The 20,238-nt window shown below is 51.9% G+C and overlaps 1 protein-coding gene across 2 annotated transcripts in view; it reads right to left on the reverse strand.

Annotated features, from left to right (window-relative positions):
* The window catches only part of LOC138822875 (cadherin-13), a 715,907-nt gene that overhangs the window by 126,094 nt on the left and 569,575 nt on the right, over positions 1–20,238 (reverse strand). For both annotated transcript variants that reach the window (XM_070015848.1, XM_070015847.1), the window contains exon 7: positions 12,902–13,080. In XM_070015848.1, coding sequence (XP_069871949.1) covers positions 12,902–13,080 — 179 coding nt within the window. The remainder of the gene's footprint in view (positions 1–12,901; positions 13,081–20,238) is intronic.

A 20,238-nucleotide genomic window follows, 5' to 3' on the forward strand; every position in this document is an offset into this window, starting at 1 on the left:
CAAAAAGCCCATTTCAGGGGAGCGGATGACAGACCCAGAGGAGGCGAAGGCGGACACCACAGCCTCCCAGTCCTCTGCCCAGGTGCTGCTATCTGGCCACCTGGTCAGCGACACATCTGGTCAGCTTGTGATCCTGACCGACCTGTATTCTCTCCCTGAGCTCAGTCAGTCTCCTCTTGTGGACCAAACCAAGAGTGGGTAAGAAGTGTGGTGACTGCTTCTAGGGCTTTCCAGAACAAGCCCGTGGCTGGTGTACGGGGTCTGGCTGTCCCCAGGTGGCTCAGTTTCCTGCCATATGGATTTGTCCTTTTCACACAGCAGTTGCCTTCGCTCATAGCCAGGAGGAACAAGAGCTCAGGCTTGGGTTCAGACCACCTCCTCTCTGCCCCTGGCCACGAAGTCATCCTTACTCAGTGTGGGAGACAGTGGCGCGGGGGCACAGAGGAGGTGTGGTCGCTGGGGCCATCCCGAAGGCTGGTTTCCACGGCACGCGCCAGCGCCCAGCCCAGCTTCTGTGAAGTAAAGAACACAGCTGCCATCACAACGCAGGGGAGTGGGGTACAAATGTGGCTGGCTGGGACAAAGCCGGGGAGCGTGAGCCAGACTGCAGACAGGCCCGGGTTTGAGAATGGGCCCACTGGGCTGCTCCTTCCTGCCAGGGTCCATCGGCCTCCTCCTCTCCCGCTGGGATCCACCATTACCCACAGAGGCACCGGACTCCCCGGCAACGTGTCCCGTCCCATGACCTGGCCCCCAGAGTGTCACAGGCTCCACATCGGCGAGAGAATCCACCTTCCACTCCCACCAGCCCCACTCCAGACCCAGACTAGAGGGCCAAGGCCCCGGCAGACAGTGCCTTCTTCCCTCCTCTCTGACGTTCTAGATGGTCCGCCTTGGTCCCTGGAACCAGTTCAAATCCTCTTTGCTGTGACAGGTCTCTGGGCTCACACGGACCTGGGTGTGGATTCCTCTGCTACCTGCTCCCTGTTTGTGGAAACTTGGGAAAGTCAATGCCCTCCCTCGCCTGCAGGGAAGACTAAGCCCACAACCCCAATGAACACGCCGGCAATGCATTTGTAATGTCTGGCAGCAGAGGTGGCCTAACCACATCGAGTGTTCCGTGGTGGATCTCTCTGGCCTGGGAGTTTACAGCCAAACAAGAATTGCTCTCTTTGGGTAGAATTTTACCAGAAGGGCTCACCTGCTGGCTGATTCCTGTGATCATGACAAGGGCTGCGGGGGTGATGGGGGAGTTGTTCCCCTGGGGGAGGGATTGCGATGGGCTTTTCAAGTCAGGATGGCCACAGAGGTGGAGTGAGTCAAACCTGCCACGCCTCACAACTATTTGACCTGCGGAGGGATTTCTGTCTCCTGCAGGCTCAGTGGAGAAGGAGCCTGAGATCCACAGGCCACGTTTGAAGAGACTTACTGCTGAGGCAAGGGTACCTGAGTTCAAGTTCAGGTTCAAACCCAGGGTTTGGAGATGCCATTTCTCCACCAGTCCATGGTTGGTGGCCAGAGGATGAGGCTCAAGGTCACACCGCCCTTGGGTAGCAGCCAAGGCACCTGCTCCCAGCATGCTCCTCTCCCTTACCCGTATCATGTTCAGAGGAAGGAGATCTGAGAGCAAGAAGACGTGGTTTCCTTTGGGGCAGATTTTCCTTTTCAATAACTATACGCACATGTCTCTGTGAGACTGATCTGGCAGGACGCTAATGGCTTGCTTGTTTGAACACAGTTCCTGTTTTTAAAAACACCACCATAAGCAAATGTTATTTGGAAAATCACAGCCGATCACACAGGTGATCTCGTTACCTTCTCACACGCAGGCCGGTGGCCGGGTGGAGCTGCACCTGTGTGTCGGGGTCATACCCCGGCATGGGGTCAGCTGACTGGGGTCAGGCAGTACCTGGTTCCGCCTCACCAGAACCCACAGCAGATACAAGTCCCCGCTCGCGTTCCACAACAGAGCAAGTTGTCATTCCCTACTCCCACCCCTCCAGCTAGAGACAACCGACAGACAGACTGAGTACTGGCTGTGTTTGGGGCTCAAAAAATCCCTCCCCAAATACTTCATGCACAGCAGGTCCTCAAAAGAGACTCGGGGACCCTGATCCCTACGTTTCCATCTCGGGCTTTGTGGCAGAATTTAAGCCTGCACCTCTGAGCTCTTCCCAGGGGCCACAGCCCAGCAAGCCGCCACACAGAGATGGAAATCCAGCCCAGTTGTTCACCAACTTCCCTCCTGGCGGAAGGCCACCCATGGACGGGATAGGTCCTTCTTCCTACAGTGAGCGGTGGCTCCCGGGCTGGGGCTGCTCTGCTTCCTCCTGCCGTCCACTCCGCCCCAGGGAAGCACGGTGTGTGTGGCAGTTCCCGGCTGGCTCCCAGAACCATCAAAGGCAGTCACGCCGGTTTCCCACGGCGGCTGCCACACCGTGCCACACCGCCAGCGACTTCCTCCTCACAGCTCTTTGGGTCTGCCTGGGTTAAAACCCAAGGGTCGCATTCCTCCAGGGAGACTCTCTGTCCGACCCGTCTGAAGCTCCGTGCCCCTCGGAGCAGCAGCCCTTCCTCCATCTTCAAAGCCAACAGTCGGCATCTCAAACCTCACTCAGACTCCGAACTCCACTTTGCCCCTTTATAGTGACTACGTCAGACCCAACTGGATAATTCAGAATAATCGTAGCATTGTAATATCCTTCATGTAGTCACACCTGCCACATCCTACATAGCTGTAGGTTCTGGGGACAGTTCTGGGGGAGGGGCCTTATTCTACTTTCCACCCGGGTCATTTATGAGTTCCATTTCACAGTCAAAGAAAAATGAGGCTCAGAGAAGTGAAGTCATTTGCCCCAGGCCACACAGTTAAAATGGCGGGGAACCCGAACAGAGTCCTTCTCGTAGCCTTGAGAGGAGGGCTTCTGATGGGAGAATGGAGGGAAACGAAGTCCAGGCCTCCAGATGTGTGGGAAGCCTCCGCACAGAGGGTGTAGACACTCCAGAAAGAGGCGCTATAGAACCTAAGGTTGCCTGTTCGATCTTCTCGTAGCCTAACTTTTCCTCTGTACCTGGGGAGAAGAGGCAGGCGGAGGCTCAGGAGCGAAGTCCAGCTTCCCGGAACTCCAGGTGACACAGGCTCACCCTTGGGCTGCCACATTCCAAAGCAGCAGCCCGGGAAGTCCCAGCCCTGCAGCTCCTGTGGTACCACAGACGTCACTGAAACCTAACTAGAAACACGGATGCTATAATTTCTCCATCTGGGACCAGTGTGACACACATTCCCTCCCACCTGGAGCTGTTCTAGCACCTAGGAAGAATGAGAGCGTATCCCAACTCCTGCCTGCCCTAGGAGGGCAGAGCTTAAAGGGCCAGGAAACCAGACTCTAGGATCTGGGAGTCGTCCATGGAGAAAATTAGCCTGTGCAACAATGCAAGAGACTGGGAGGGGGTCGGGGGGGGCGGTCCAACCATGCTTAACTCTGACTCCCACTTTAGAGTTCTATAGATAGAGATGCCATTCAGTCATTTTCAACCATCATTTCTACAGCTGTTCTTCGCAAAGGTCAAAAAAATCAACTCCCGTGGCTGTCTCAAATCTCAGAGCCACGCTAGCATGTCGGCGATGTGCCCGTGCGGACGTCGAGAGAGGAGAGGCGGCCGTGGCTGGCGGGCTCCTCCGCCGAGGAGGGAGGCCCGCCGCCGAGGCTCCGCTCTGCGAGAAGCCAGGGTGCTCACCGCTTCGGCCGTGCACCTTAATGCGCCTCTGGGAACCCCCTTACCTGACACGGGCAACGCTGGGCCTGTGATTCCCAATCCCGGTGCAGGTCATGATGACATGTACAACTCACGGGGACACTAATGTCCCCGCTCAGAGGTGGGTGACAGCACCCTCTCCCTCCATCCTGGCCTTCACCCCCTAGGCCTCAGGACCACAGATATCCAGGCCTTTAAAAATCCAGCCCTCCAAGAAAGTCACCAATGTGACTCCCCACTGCTTAGATGAAGAGATCGAGGTGCAGTCCAAGCAGAAGGGGGTTTATTCCTCTAGATCCTGCCGTGGAACCCTCTGGAACATTCATGAAAATGACGAGACAGGAGAAGCCATACCCAGTTGTGGCTAACAGTTGCTCAAGCTAATCACATTCCCTTTGTCACGGTGCCCGAGAGAGGTGAAAGGTGAAATTCAAACTCAAGCGGCTGGATGTGAAGACGCTGCTTTATGGGGGGGCCGTGGGCGAGTGGGAGCATCGGGAGGGAAGCACTCCACACAGGCCTCAGGCGCCGGCGCTCTGTGATGCGCACATCCCAACCGGCAGCGGAGCGTGTGGGATATTTTGCAAGTCGCTGGTTTACTCACTTGGTACCCTGTCTGCTTGGGCTCCACATTGACAGAGGATCAAAAATAATCGGGAAAAAATGGCATCTGTACTGAACACGGACAGACCATTCCCCTCAACAGTACAGTCTAGCTAGTCATATAGCATTTGTGTCGTGTTAGCTACTGGAAGCAATCTAGATTAGACTTAAAGTAGCTGGAAGGATTCAAGGATTTGGGGATCCACAAAAGGGAGGTCCTGGGAAGAATCCCCTTTGGAGATGGAGGGAAGACTATACAATTTTCTTTATCATTGGTTGGACCTTTAGTTCTTTAAACAAGACTCCACTAGAATCTTACTTCTGGGCCTTTGTATACCCATTTGTAGAACTGTGAGTCAGAGAATGTTCAGAGCACTTTTTTGAGGCTGTTGGGTCTGAGCTGAGTTGTACGGATCTGCATTTCCTCTCTAGTTCAGTTGCCTTCATCAGAGTTGCTATGGAAACCACAGGGGCCCTGGGACCTGGAATAGACTCAGTGACCCAAAAGGCCAGCATCGGGCCCTTGATTTGGTGGGCATGGAAGTCTATAGCCTGATGGAATCCAAACTTGTACCAAAACATTACTGGGTCTTGCTTTTCCTGTGTGCTTCAAAATCTATTTCTTCTGAGAGTGTACCTACCAGACAAATACCAATAACATTGGTTCAAACAAAGGGGGAAAATGCATGTGCTCTGGCAGTGGACTGTTAGAGGTTCGAATCACAGGGACGTGGTCTCCCTGGGGGACAATTGGGAAAACATTACCGACCTGGCTAGATTGCTATCAGGATTAAATAAAACGAAGCACTTATCACGATTGATGCGTATCACCGAGGCCCGAAGATGTCAAGTGTAGGGAAAATAAGAAGGGCCCAGACAGGTTTGACAAGTGATACAGGAAATGTCCTCTCCTGGTCCTGGCTGTGTCTCTCTTTGTCTTTGGATAACTCTAGGGAAATCTCGGCTTTTCTTCTGGGATCCTTGCAGATCAGAAGACAGGTGTACATCCTCTCCCTCCTGTTCCCCTCATTCTTGCTCATGCTGAGGGTTCAAAGCTCCGCTCAGAGAAGGACCCTTGCATGGAAAGTCTCTGTTCCGGCCGAGATCCCTGCAAACCTGTTCTCTGTGCTACCGGGGCCTTTCCCAGATGACTGCCCCTAACATTTAGTTCCTGTGTAGACAGAACAATCACTGTCCATCTTTCTATTTTTAAGTTGAACTAGTTGTTTTAATTATGGCCATCAGACTTGGAGTTGAGAGTTAATTACTGAGGTTACGTTGATGTTTCATTAAGCAAGAAACGGACTTTGCTGCCATGAAAGTGAAAGCAGAGCCAGTCCCGTGACCCAGCAAATGCCACTCAGTGTGTGGAGCGGACACACGAGGACACGGACAAATCAATGCTTCGACTGACAATCATTCAGGCTACAGTTGCCTAATTGTGGTCCATGGGTCAAATCTGGCCTGCCATCTAATTTGTGAAGGCTGCTGAACTGAAAAAAATGTGTACGTCAATTGTACAAAATACTGGGCTTGTTGTGATATTTGATAGAATATAGTTTGATCAACTTCACCCTACCTACTCCACCCTCTCTTCTCCTTCTGACCTCCGCTGCAGTGCGTTCTCTTTTCAAATAGTCTCCCTTCTACTTTTATGCTTATTAAAAATGATCTCTGAGAGAAAGCTCGCAGTATTTGTCTCTCCGAGTGTAGTTTCCTTGTTTAACACGATAGTCTCCAGTCCCATCCACTTTCTTGCACATGTGGCACAAACCACGTAAGCACCTGCCTGTGATGATCTGCAGTATCCTCAGCGCTTCTCATTGCCCTTCAAGCCTAGACCAATTGGCCCTTGCAGAAACGGCCGTCTCACCTTTCACCCCGGATGACCCTGTGCTGGGCGGTCTCTCACTGTGCCTGGGTATCACACCATGGTGCCGGATTCCCAGTGAAGAGGGGCAAGTCCTTGTGAGCCTTCAAACTCACACGTGATCTGCAGACATCTCTCCTAAGGCATGCTGTGGGTAAGACCAGACTGAAAGCGACGTGCTTGCTGGGCATTTTGAGATGTTGCAATGTCCGGAAATGGCCCGTTCATTGCCGGTCTGCCTTACTTGGAGGTGTGGCTTCTGGGCCCCTTTCTCCAAGGTGCATTACGGTGGACACTCACCACAGCTGTCGAGATGACCCCGTGCTGGCTGGGAGGGAATATGCTCGGAGGTCCTGAAATGACTGTCGTTTTTCATCTGGCAAGAGAAAGCTTGCTCCTAATTCTCGCTTCCTGTTTAAGTCAGAACTCCATGAGAAATGCTTCCTAAATGGAGGACGGGGCACCTCCCCCCAGGACCACTAACAGGGATGGAGAAGAGAATGATGTTGTTTAGGTTCAAACACTGGAAAGCCTGCCAGTGAAGCAAGAATTACGCACCTACTCCACAAGAGCTATGATCAACACACAAATGCACAATAACTCTAATCACAGTTCTTGGCTGATGGGGGAGAGAGTGCTTTAAAAGAATGAGATTTTTTTTTCCCAGAAAAGAAAAGAAAAAAGATAGATCTTCAGTTTTTTTTTTAGGGTACTTCACAGAGAGCTTTAAATCATAGAAAAACAGAAGCACTCTAAATTCCGCATAACTATGCATGTTATTTTATTCCATGTAAAAACCAGAAAGAAAAAAATAGTGAAAAGAAAAGAAAGCTTAGAAAATTAAATATGTGTGAACTCCCAGAAGATGAGTCTCTTTATGACAGAGCTGGGTCTCTTGAGTTAACAGGTGATGAGTGACCACAGGTTTTCTAATAGGGAAAGAGCACAGGAGAAACAAAGCAGGTTGCGTATTAACCTAAAAAGCTGTGGAATGTAGACTTGAAGGGAATCCTCCTCCACCCCTTTGTGGTTGGACTGGACATCTCTTGCAAATCTGCTTAGTAGGCTTGGGGCGTCTCAAGTCTGCATCCACAATGACCTCCAGAGACCCCTGACTGCCTCCCATCCGCCCAGGGCCTTTCTCTCCATATGTAACAGGGCTGTGTGCAATGGTGGTGCTTCCTTACTTGTACCAGGATGCAATCCTCACAATGGCGCCAGCAGCCCTTTGAGCTCTGAAACCAGCCGCTTGGCATTGCCCCGTCTCTTTCGTCTCTGGCCAGGCTGTTCTTCCCTCATCCTGCCCACTCCTGCAGCTCCCGCACTCCCCACTCCTCCTCTCCACCCTCCAGCCCCCATGCAAGCAGGGTGCTTTGCGTGTCTACTGCTATCGGGCCCGCTTCCATGCCTGATGGCCAGGGCAGTGCTGAGGTTTCAGGACACATGCGCCCAACACTTATCCGTGATGTTTGGAAGCTGGGTACCTCTGTGTCTCATTGAACTTAAAAAACCTTCCTGAGCTCTCTGCTGGGCAGGCAGATGCACTTCCTGTAGAGCACAGGAAGTCTGTCCCTCCAACCCGCCCTCCCCCACCTCAATGTCCACTGCAGAAACAACTGTTCTCAAGTAATATGTGGGGACTACTTGGGGACAAGTTAAGTATCGTGCCGGTGCTTGACACGCCTTCAGTCTTCATAAGCCTAGGAGGAAGGACTATCACGATCCGTCCTCAGTGTGGCAGATAAGGAAACAGAGGCTTAGAGTTGCCAACTGACAGGGCCAAAGCCTGAGGCGCAGGTTGAATACAATCCGAGGCCAGCACCATGCTCATGACTTGGGCCTCTCAGAGCAGTTTCAGCTGGGATGAGGTCATGCTGGGAGATTAGACAGAGCCCTAGCCCTAGATTTAATCAGTGGTTGGGCAACCTTGGAACAAAGGGGTACATGGTTAGGATTGCGGCTGGGGTTCTGAGACTCGCCCAAGTCCTCTGGTCTCTAGCTAGAGTGAGGAGGTAGAGGGCCCAGCCTTTCCTGTTTGTTTCCTCAATGCCATCAGCAGGAGCATGGCAGGGGTGCAACTCGATTTCAGAGCCCGGGCTGGGCATCCTGCTTTGGGAATGCCACCCACACTGGACAGAGTGTTCAGAGCCCGGGCTGGGCATCCTGCTTTGAGCATGCCGCCCACACTGGACAGAGTGTGCACTGGCCACCCGTGCTTCATCTGCAAGGGCAATGTGGTATTTTAAGACTAGTAAGATGATTTATTTACAGCTGCTCTTCTCTTCCTCTATTTTCTCAGTGGCAAGTAATTAAAAAAATGGAGATTATCCCAACCAAAATATTTATGAGTAAATAGCTTGCAGAAACGGTGAGGGTGCTATCTCTAATTCCCGCCCCACCCACCACAACAAAGACAGAGAATGCTCCTGGAAGCATGATTGAATTGTGTGTAATTATTGCCAATGTTTTAAACATGATGGTAATGAGAAAAGTATTAACATCAGATTAGATTATTTATTTCCCTAAGAATATCACGACTGCTTCTAATTTCCATTCAAGGAAGGGGGAAATGCCTTCTCTCTATTCCCAGCCTGCTCCAGTCAATGTTACCATGATCACAATTTCTTTAGCGTGTTTCTGGAGGTGCGACCCACGTGGCGATGTTTGAATGTGGGTTGCTTTGTGCAAACACAGTTCTCCTAGTATGTGTAACTATGCAGGCCTGTTCCTCGGCTGCTTTGTGGGAGCTGTTCCCTGAACATTCTGCTTTCTCCTTTGACACGCTCGAAGACTCCTAATACCTTGCAGCAAATAAATGAACATAAGGCTAAAAATAAATTCATATGTGACATTTAACACCGAAGGAAGAAAATCCTCTTAATTTTCACATTTGGCTAAAAAAAGAGAAATGTTCTGGAAAAATCTCCTACTAGCTGAAAATATAAAAAAACAAATGACTTTCCTGGTCCTAGTGTTGTTTTTTTTTTCTGTTTGCACATTTTTATGGGTTGGCTAGATTATCTGGAAGATAATATGCAATAAGGTAAAGCAAATTCAAACAAAGACAAGTACTCAGCTCACACATCATCAAAAGACTAATGATATTTTTACAAGGAATATGCCAAGATTGGTTTTTAAGGAACTCTTTTGGAAATGGTTTCCATTTGGGAAAAAAAAAAACTCACAAAAAACTAATAACAAACAAACTCCTCTTCCCCCCTCCCCTCAGCCATCCCCTGACCATCGCTGCCCTGAAGAGCTGCAAATTGTAGTTATGTTCAGAAAAGTTGGAAGATTTCTGCTGGTGATTTTCAGTCTGGCAGCCAATATGATCAACTAAATAAGCCATTTATCAAACATTAGAAACCTTTATCTGATTTTATTTTGTAGTGCAGCCAGACATAATTTAAAAACATGGATGGAGTCTCTAGAATAGAGTGGCTAAGTATAGCTATAGAAAGAGAATAAAACAGGGCCCTATGAACCCAATCTCATGGAGTAGGATGTATGACCCTTATTTTATCCCATCAATTCCCCGACTACTTCAGCAAAAGGTACCAGCATGGGAATCCCGTTTACCACATGGGTCAACATCCCCTTTCTTAGAGCCCAGAGCCGCTCTCAGCCGGGTGGACATGAAGTGGAGAAATCAGATGATTGGTTGATTATACAAGGGTAGATTTAAGCTGGAACCTAAAATAATAATATTCTGTCTATATAACTGTGGTAGTTGTTCTGAGATAATATAAATGGAAGGAACATAGGTCATCTATCTGTCTATCCATCCATCTGTCCATCATCCCTCCCTCCCATTCATCGATCCATCTAACAACTCTTAGGTGTTTGGCAATATAAATATGTACAAGGAACCAAGATCCAAGGTCTCCTCTTCATGGAGTGTATGCTATATTAGGATTTCAAAGAAAGTACGTAGTCAAGCTAGGACTAGACAGGGAGCCAAGCTTCCAAGTGAAAGGTGGTAATTGTTAATACTGAGCTTCTGGTGTGAAAGGACCATCGGCCGCCATGACTGTCCATCTTGCAGCTTAGCAGTCTTAGCACGGATCTGCTTCTCTCTCAGATCCTTCCTTCCAGCCCACGCTCAACCACTCCCAAGCACCGTCGGGTGCAGAGGCCAGGAACATGCCAGAGGACGGGCAGACAGCATCCCTTTCACCCTGGGCCTTGGAGCAGGGACAGGAGCAGGTCGGATGCCGGCACCAGCCTCTGCGTGCCCCAGGAGAGGCGTCCTGGGGAGTGATGTGGACACAGAGAAGAGAGAGTGACCAGGCCTTTGTCCTCCTTGCCGACCTTCTGTCCAGGTGAACCGTGAAAGACAGGGACGGCAGCTGGGCAGGTACCGAGGGCTTGCTCCGTGCCCACTGCCTCCTGGGACTTCTATGTCACCTCCATCTTTCCCCTTTGCCATGCTTCCTGCCAGCATCCTCCCCGGGAGATGACTATGAGAGGAGAGGCCAGCACATGGAAAATCGGTGTGAAAACCCCACATCCTGTCAGCCAAGCGCAGAGGGACCAGCAGGCCTGCGGGGCTGCCCTCTCGCTCCGGTGGGGTGAAGGATCTGGAACCCTTGGCACAGCCTGGCCACTCCCAAAGGGGCGTGGCTTGTCTGCACAGGGCCGCCAACGCACACCGGGCCACTGGAGAGCAGCCAGACTCAAACTCAAGCTCGAAGCCAGGCACTTGCGGCTCACACCTGTCTCCCCGGCTGCTCAGAAGGCTGAGATCTGAGGATCACAGCCCAGACAAGAAAGTCTGATCACCAGTGAACCACTAAAAGCCAGACATAGAGGTTCAAGCCGTAGAGCCCCAGCCTTGAGTGAAAAAGCTAAGGGAGAGCATCTAGGCTGCGAGTTCAAGCCCCACTACCCACCCCCCCCACCCCCCACACACAGCGTGACTCACACCAATGCCCACAGAGTCCTACGCAAAATGCCTTCTTGAAAAGGAATGGCTCACAGCTCTAGGCTGTACCCCCCCGCCAGCCTAGAAGGTTTTCAAAGCACACCTAGGACAGCATGCCTTCCCATCGGCTCTCAGAAACAAAATGGCAGATAATCCCACATCCTCGAAGGGGCCTGCCACCCTGGGAGGAGCCTCTCGGAGATGAAGACGTTGCAAGCTGCGGGGACGCCGTGGACATGTGACATGGACACACGGGACAGACGTGAAACCCTTTAACGACCGGGCGCTGGGGCCTCCCTGGTGCACGCTCTGAATCTGGGCCCCTCTCCCCCGCAGACTAGGCAGTGCTGCCGTACCAGCGCTGATCTGGAAACCCTCTCGGAAAAGCGATGCTCGTCATTCATTGTCATTGATTTTCCCATTGCCATTAAATGCACTTCTCTTGTTTTGGGGGCTGCTTATGTATTGCGGTTAGAAGCGCATAATTCAACTCTCATCACCACACCCCCATCCCAACCAGACGGAAGGAGGTAAGCTAGAAATACACTTGTCCCCCAAATAAACTTTGAAACATGAGCGACATTCTACATGATGACTTTGGCTTAGATATAGACTTATAAAAGACTTCCCTTTAGAACAAAGAGAAGCTGTGATGGCAAAATCACAAACAAGACTGCATAACTCAGAGGGGCCGATCTACCCCACACCCTGCGTGGATGACCAGCACGGACAAGTGGAGGGCAGGAGAATGTTCTGGACTGAGGATTGGCCTCCGCCAAAGGCATTGAAGTGAGCCATGGAGGAGGCACGGTGGTCTCCATGGAGCCAGAAGGCTTGTGGGGGGAGCCTGGGCACCCCCAGGGCCAAGCCTGGGCAGGACCTCAGGACCTGGGAAGTCTGGCAAGGAGCAGACCTGGGGTGGGTGGAGGGTGAAGAGTGTCTGGACTCTCAAGGTGGGTTCTGGATAATGGGGTTCCCCACTTAAAGTACCGATGGGGAGCTAAGGGTGGATTTGAACTCAGCAGGGTCATGATGAAGTGTGTGGCTGGACCAAGTTCAACACCCGACTGTCTCATGAGGACGGGTGCATGGAGAAGTGAGTCCTACGGCTCCCCAAGTCTTCGATCTCCAGAAAACTTGGAAATCGAGGGCAAAGAAACAAAACACCTCTGAACTTTGAGTCTTTCTGTGATGGCTGTGATCTCTGAAAGCCTTCAATCACTGGGAAAAGCCGAGGTGTGGACGGACCGACGGAGGTCCAGAGACAGCCTGCTTGTGACAGACACAGGGTCTGGGAGATGGGCGCGATGTGGACAGGGCCCAAGGGGGAGGAGGAGAGAAGGCCCAAGGGAACACAGGAAGCGGTGGCACGGTCACCCGAGTGCACCCACGCAGCTTCAGCTGATCTTGCACAGAGCCTCCTCTGCCTTTCCTTCCCTCCTCTCCATTCCTTCCCTCTCCTCCCCCCTCCCTCCCTCTCCCCTCCTCTCCCCTTCTCTCCCCCGCCTCTCCTCATCTGCAGAGTCCAGAGCCCAAGGACTTAATTGTGTCTGGAGCAGACACAGAGACACCGGGTGGGAATTGCGCACACATCCACCTGGCCACTGAGATCGGCGGGTCCCATGGCGTCCCACTTCCCGCTACAGGTTTCCCCATCCGGCCAGCTGGGTGCAAACATCTAGTTTCTGCGCCCTTGACTCCCACGCGGTCCCTCGGCCTGGAACCTCGCTGCATTTTCATGAGCTCACCTCCCGGTCCAGCAGCGCGGGGGACACCACCGTGACGATGTCTCCCTTCTCGGGATCGATGTAGAACATGTTGGGCGACGGCTTGTCAGGCGTCTGCTGACGGATGTTGTAACGCAGGAGGGCATTGTCGGTGGCGGGGTCGTCGGCGTCGAAGGCTGTCATCCGCATCACCGTGGTCCCTGTGGAGACAGGAGGGAAGGGCGGGGCTGGTTACCATGGGCCCGGGATGGTCAGACCACCACAGCCACGGAGAGACCTGCCAGTCACGTTCCGAATCACAACCAGCGAGCGTGTGCCGGGCTCGGCTCCGAGCTGGCTTTCCTTCCTCACTCTATCACGTTAAAAGACCTGAAATAAAGAAAAGAAATCGGCGCTGTTTGGCGGGATGACAGCTTAATTTTTCCTTCCGCTGATGTGCCATTTATTCCCGCAGGCTTCCATTCCTCGGTGGCTGTGGCTTACTGGGATGGCCGTCGCTTTCAGAGCTCTTAGGGAAGTACGTGGTGCACAGAGGCGAAAATCCAGTTAACATATACGAATAAAATTATGTCAGAGCCCCAAACATTAAAAATGAACAAAAGAATGTCTGTCGTGTGTGCCTGGGCCACAAGTCAGGAAACAGAGGCACAAGAGTTCATCTCCTGTGTCCTGGATCTTACTTGGGAGGCCAAACATACAAGGAGGCAAAAATAAACCCTGGTGCCGGAAGCTCACGCCTGCAATCCTAGCTACTCAGGAGGCTGAGATCAGAGGATCGAGGTTCACAGCCAGCCTGGGCTGTGAAAGTCCAGGAGACTCGTATCTCTTGTTAGCCACCAAAAAGATGGAAGTGGAGCTGTGACTCAAGTGGTAGAACACCAGCCTTAAGCACAAAAACAAATGAACAAATAACAAAAGCTCAGGGACATCAGCCAGGCCCTGAGTTCAAGTCTCAGGAGCGGTACACACACGAAAGAGAGGTAAAAATAATCACACACACCAAGTGCAATGAGAGACGGTAAAGGAGTCGCAGAGCGTGGCTTGCCTAGGCATCAGTACCGAGAGAAGCGAGGCCTGGCTAGCCATAATTCATCACTGCCATCAGTTAACTAACCAAGAGACCAAGGCAGGTGAGAACAGTTTCCAGCAGTTTAAGGGAGTGCGAGAGTTTGTCTAGCTCCATCACTTCCTCAGACTTCCTTTGTCTAATAACATTGCTGAAGAGTAAGATTATTTCTCCACCACTGTTGGAATCATATTCTCCTCCATTTGACCTGGTTCATCAGGTCTTTCCCTGGAATCAGAGGCAGATCCTAGGCCCCGGACGGCACCCAGGGACATGCTAAGTGAGCTCGGAACGGCTGAAGGCAGAGGAGGAGGCCCCGATCCTACCAACGCAGCCCCGAAGTCTCAGGTTAAGTACACTGGACACCCTGCCTGTACCCAGCTAGCGTCTAATGAATGTTTAATTGATTGAATTTGGGCCTTACTTACTCCGTCTTTAATTGAAGTCATAGCTGGACAAGAAGAAGTCTAAAAATGAAGTCATTCTGACTCTCGACTGACATATACATGAAAATGATTAGAGAAGGAGACGAAGGAGTCTCAGGACCAGGGGCCTGGGAGCCGCTGTGACTCAGGAGGTTTGCTGAGGGTCGTGTTTTTTACAGTTGACATCCCCCCCCCCCCCCGCTCCCATGACACACAGAGAACGCTGTGACCTGAATGGCCGGTCAGGGAACGGGCCAGCCTCGTCTCCAGCCCTGCTTCTGCCCGCCCAGATCAAGTGTCACTGGATTATTTCTGTGTGGATCCCAGGCCTGTGGAGACGGTGTGCGGTCCAGAGTGTGCAAATGAGAAAACGACCCTGGGGTCCGGCGTCGGTGCGCCCTGGATCAGAACCTCTGCCGAGCCCCATCCTCCCTGCTCACCATGAGGAGATCCTCAGAGCACCCCGGTGCCATCCCTGGGAGGCTTTAATGGGGTGATATCTTTCCAGAACTTGGTTCTCTGCCTATCAATGTCTGATAGACCACAGAGCTTTTCACCTGCTCCGAGTCAAACATGGCCGTGCTGAGTCAGAAGAGTTCCAAGCGAGCCGTCCACAGGACCCCAGCAGGGCTGGGGCACGTATGCAGTGTCGGTCCAAGAGCAGAGCCCGCAGCGTTTCCCAGACTGCATCTTAACACCACCGCGGGGAGATGAGCCACGCAGCCCTGCCTTTCAGCTCTTGGAGTGCCTGGCTATGAACACATGTCTAGGAGCGTGGTGTGGGGCCCCTGGTTTTGGCTACATTGGTGTGGACCAAGTTGACTCACGAGCCTGTAATGGCCTGGGGCTCTGCATCCATCCACACTGGCCAGAGCCTCGGTCCTTCTCTACAGGAAGCATGTTCACCTTCGGATGCACCGCGCCACTGCCCACGAGCTCTCTGATGTTCCTCAGGCCCAGAGGTTACGACCACTCCCAGGTCAAGTTCAGCAGGTCACACATGGGCAGGTGTCCAGGTCCCGGCCCTGCCCAAGCCCTCGGCCTGACCTCTCACAGATCCTGCTCCCCTCCCCTCCCAGCATGCCTTGCAGCTCTGAGTGCTTCTAGATGTCAGGGAGCGATGATGACAGGCAGACGTGGTCCCCGCACCATCCATTTCTGTCCCTTCTGAAGGGGAGCGAGAGAGGTAAGGCTGGCCGCTGGAAGGCTCAAGTTGGGCACGCGTGTCTGTCTTCTTTGGAGCCCCTTCCTTCCCCTCGGCTGCAGCTCTCTGATTGAAGGGAGGCTCCCCCTCCCGACCTAGCCTTGGAAGCTGGGGTCTGGGGTCTGCTGTCCTGGGACGGAGGGTCTGCCATCCCTGGAGAAGTGGGGTGCAGGGCTGCCAACAAGAGGCTCTTTCCAGTTAGCTAGTGGGGGGAGGGAGGGGGAGGGGTTGGACTCTCAGAGGACTCAGTCTACACCACAGATGAATCACTCTATTCTGGAAATTTCTTCATCCTGAAACATGGCATTCAACTACTTACAGAGTACCAGAGTCTTTTTTTTTTTTTTTTAATCTTTTTCTGTAAGTGGATCGTATGCCAAGACACAGCTGTTCAAGGCAGCATGTAGCGCCCAAGTTGGAACAGCACAGCGAAGGTGCTGGCGGCTCGGATTACAGGCATGCTTCACCGTGCTCAGTGTAGTTTTTGACACAGGGCTTTGCCAACCCAGCTCAGGGAGGCCCTGAGGGGCAAACTCCTATATCAACACACCTTCAAAGTGTCCTATCCTTCGGCTGCAGGTAAAATCTTTTTGGGAAGAGACTCCAAGCATGGCCAGAAGTATTCTCACATGGCCATCTTTCCTTCTTGAATTGATTTAAACTGAGCATGCGCAGTAGTGCACATGTTGAAGTACAGCCCTCCCTCCCCCACAAAGCACCTTCCCACAGGAATGTGGACGGCCTCCCCGAATAAAATCACTGCACTCCCTTCATTCGGGGAGGAAAATTGCTCCAGAACCATCTCCCGTGCTCTCACCACCTGTGGCTGCTAATAAATCTTAGCTCTTGTTTTGCTTTTTCACTCATCAAGATGCAAAACCACTGCATTTGGTGACAAAGGCCACGGTACATTCCCTGGGGGGCAGCGCAAGACCACAGCAAGTCTGCGCTGAGACAGCGGCATTGCCGAGTGGCGCATGATCATCAAACACCCAACAGCGAAAAGAGGGAGCCGGTCCACCCAAGCCACCATGGCTGTGGCCGAATCACCCAAGGTGTGAGCTTCAGAGACGCTCAGAGAAGAAGGTGACCTCTGCACCACACAGCTCACTACCTGTGCTTTAGTTCTCAGCCTCCTCACTCCTGGGGCCTCCACCAGGGGTCAGGGGGTAGGAATGGCGAGCCGCCTCTCACGTCTCAGAATGTCCAGACAGGAGGAATTATCTGAGGCTCAATTTCCCGAGAGCACTGTTCAGGCTGCAGGGATGTAGAGTCCTCTGCTTCCAAAGGATCAGCCGGAGAGTTTGCCATGCCGGCGACTCTGCCTGGTAAGATCTCACCAACTCTTTGGTGGAGGCTGGTCTTGAACTGCAATCTTCCTGTCTTTAGCTCCTGAGTAGCTTGGATTACAGGCATGCGACTACTACCCCTAGCCTATATCATATTCTCAGTATTAAGCAAGAGAGTAAATCGGGTTGCTTTCGTCTGGAGCTAGGTGGTACTGATTTAGACAAAATCGGAGCCATTCAGTCAAGTCTTTAGCATGTTCGAATATTCCAGCTGGTTTCTACTCATCTGTGTCCAGGGCTAGAAGTTCTGTGTCTGGGGACACAGAACTGGAAAAACCCCACATTGTCACAGCCACGCTCTAGTGTTGCCAATCTACAAGGAGTGTGTGGCTGTGCATGCAATTCCTGTAGCTTAGTGGGACCCAGGTAGACCTAGACAACGTGGAGCTGGCCTTCTTGGAATCCAGCCTCCATCTGCTGGGTGGAGTGGCCGGGGGCGTGAGGACCCAGGTCTCCTGGCTGACTTAAGAGCAGCCTTTGTCTGTGTGTGGGATCAGCTCACAGAGCCTCCGGCCTCGGCGAGCTCTAGCTGAGAGTGGCCCACGGGCATCCTCCACCAAGCCCAGCAGCGCAAGGAGGTTGCTCAGAGCCATGGGTTTTTGGCGAGGTGTGTTGTACAGCATTCCATAACCAGCAAAGATGTGTAAGTAAATGAGTCATTAACCTCCACGAGCTGATGGTATGTAGAATTCACAATAGAACCTGGGGGAACTTTTCCATCTTAAATAATCTGGCAGATTTAAGAGGTGAAGCAAAACAAAAAGCAACGGATATAGAAAAGGGGAAGCAGCTTCCTGCTGGGGTCAATGACGGCTCCATCATCCAAGCAGGCAACAGGCTGGCCGCTGGGAGAGTCCCAGGCCTGGTGGAGTTGTGTCTTCACTTGTATTTCTAGAATTAAGTTAAGTAAACCTAACTTATTTCTAGAAAGTCTGTACTCTTGAACGAAGGGAGCAGCGTCCAACAGGAGCCTAAGAGCTCTCCTTGTGAGCAAGAACACTTTCAGTTTTGAGGTGGTTGCTAACTTTGTTCAACCACAGCCCTAAGTGTCTCTGTGCGGCCGCGGTTATCACAGAGGTTTGATTTGAAATGTAATAGACTCTGCCTCCTGCATCCGCTCTCCCTCCCTGGAGCTAGTTGGTTTTTTTTTTTTTTTTAATTTTAAAGGACAAATTGGCAGTCAAATATGTAATAAATGATGACAATCATTTATGGCTGTTTCCCATCTGCTTCCAGAGGTGGCTTATTTTCGTGTGGATAAAGTGATGGTGGCGACAGAAATACCTTATGATTATTTCAGGCCCTCCGCTGCTGGCGCTCTGGCTTCACGAAGCTCTTGTCCTACTTTTTCCGGTGAGCTGTTGTGTAATTAGGCGGTGGTGGAGCCAGGTTATAGGGAGAAAAATCACTGGTCTTGAGATATTAAGTAACAAATGGTGCAGCGGCATCTCTCCTGTTGCAATTTGCTTTATGGAAATTTCTTTCTTTCATCTAGAACTTTCAGGTATATATGTATATATATATATATATATATGTATATATATGTATATATATATATATGTATTTTTTCTCTCTCAAACCTGTTGAAACAATCCTGTTTAGTCTTTTTGTCTCAGCATTTTTCAAGAGACCCAGGATGCCTAATGCTGAATTAACTCATCTTGCCTAAAAGAACTTTAAAGCACAAACTGTAACACAATTTTAAATGGAAAGCCTGCCGCTGATATTCCAAACTAATGAGAAAAAAGTCTTCATATTGGATTAGCAGAGAGTAGCTACAATTCTCAAATGTGAAAACGCAATTCCCTTACAATCACAGAAACAACAGAGCGCTAGTGTATGAGTGCGGGCATATTTGTTTCTTGTTTAACCCAAGTGAAGGGATTTTCTTGGTCTTTTTTTAAGGCCAGCTCAGTCCTCCTCAGATGGTGGCTTTCCACTAGAGGTTATGTTTGTCTCTCTCCCCCCCGCCCCTCCCAGAGGACCTGTGGTGACGTCCGCGGACATTTCCAGGTTGCTGGTAGGAGATGTGATGTTGACATCTGGTGGGTAGAGGTCAGGGATGGTCCCACACATCCCACCGCCCGTGAAAACACTTCAAAGCCATCAGCACCGCGCTCTGTATGCAGTAGGAGCTTAGTAAATGTTGGCTGGGTGCATATGGGAGAAAAATAGTCACTGTGACAATGCCCAAAGGCCGGGGGGACTTTGTAGTCCTTGCTGTCCTAGCACCACCTCTGGTGATGCTGGAGGCGGACGAGGACACAGGCTGAGGAACCAGCCTCTTGACTTGGGCTATTTGTTCATTTGCCCCCTAGAACAGCGGGGAGCCGGGGGTCTCTCCTCCTTGTCTCTCCTGCCTGTATTAAGGGCAAAGCTAAAGCAAAGGTGTTCACGAGCACCAGCTCTGCTGCTCCAGATGGAGGCAGGTAGCAAAGCAACCCTGGAGGTCAGAGGCTTAGCACCAAAGGTGTGTGCTGGCCAGGGACCCAGCTCCTTGCCGTCTGCCCGGCGTCCTGGGGCCGCTGGATTCCCCAGCTGTTGTGGGAGGGGCGGGGAGCGGATGTCACTCACCGTGGGATGACATCACGCCCTGGACACGGCCGGGCCCAGGCCAGCCCCAGCGAGGGGTTCGGGGCTCAGGCTCCCCTCTGCCTCGGCACAGCGCGTGCTCCTTTGGTACTGCCAATTGCATTTTTGGCGGCAGGCTCATGAACTATTCACCGACTGTTTCCACAGACTGTCTGCTGAGGGCCTCTCCCCTTCGCGGGTCCCTGATGGAGGACTCCCAGCCTGCACCTGTTTGGTGAGTGATTGGCCCAGGTCGCAGGCGTCTTCTTCGAGGCTCGGGGCAGTCTGCTCCCGGGGCAGGAGCCAGGCACAATCGAGCTGAACTTCTGCAGCGTGGAGGCGACATGGCGGCGTGGTAGCAAGAGCTGCAATGTTGCTAATTTTTCTAACGTGTTCACCGACTTGATAAGTAAATACATATCGGGGAACATGGTGATATTGCAAGCTGTTGCCGGCCTGTGATGCATGCTAGCAGTGAACGCATTTATAAAATAACACTGAATTAAAGGAGCCGCTTTAGGAGTCGAAGGGAATGGATCTTTTAGGAAGAAGACAAGAAGGAGTTCTAAGGGCGTCACATCCATCTGAAATTAACCGTGCTGGAGGGAGGACTCGGAAGGAGGGCTCTGAACGGCGCTCCTTCTGTTTGGCCACCCAGGTTGGGTGGGAGAGGAAGTTACTCTTCACTTGCCACGATCTGTTGCTCTCCACCCCGAATGTCACTTCTGAACTCTGCAGGAACC

Source organism: Dipodomys merriami, unplaced genomic scaffold, assembly GCF_024711535.1.
Source record: "Dipodomys merriami isolate MVZ:Mamm:240054 unplaced genomic scaffold, mDipMer1.0.p SCAF_116, whole genome shotgun sequence".
In the NCBI taxonomy this organism is placed as follows: domain Eukaryota; kingdom Metazoa; phylum Chordata; class Mammalia; order Rodentia; family Heteromyidae; genus Dipodomys; species Dipodomys merriami.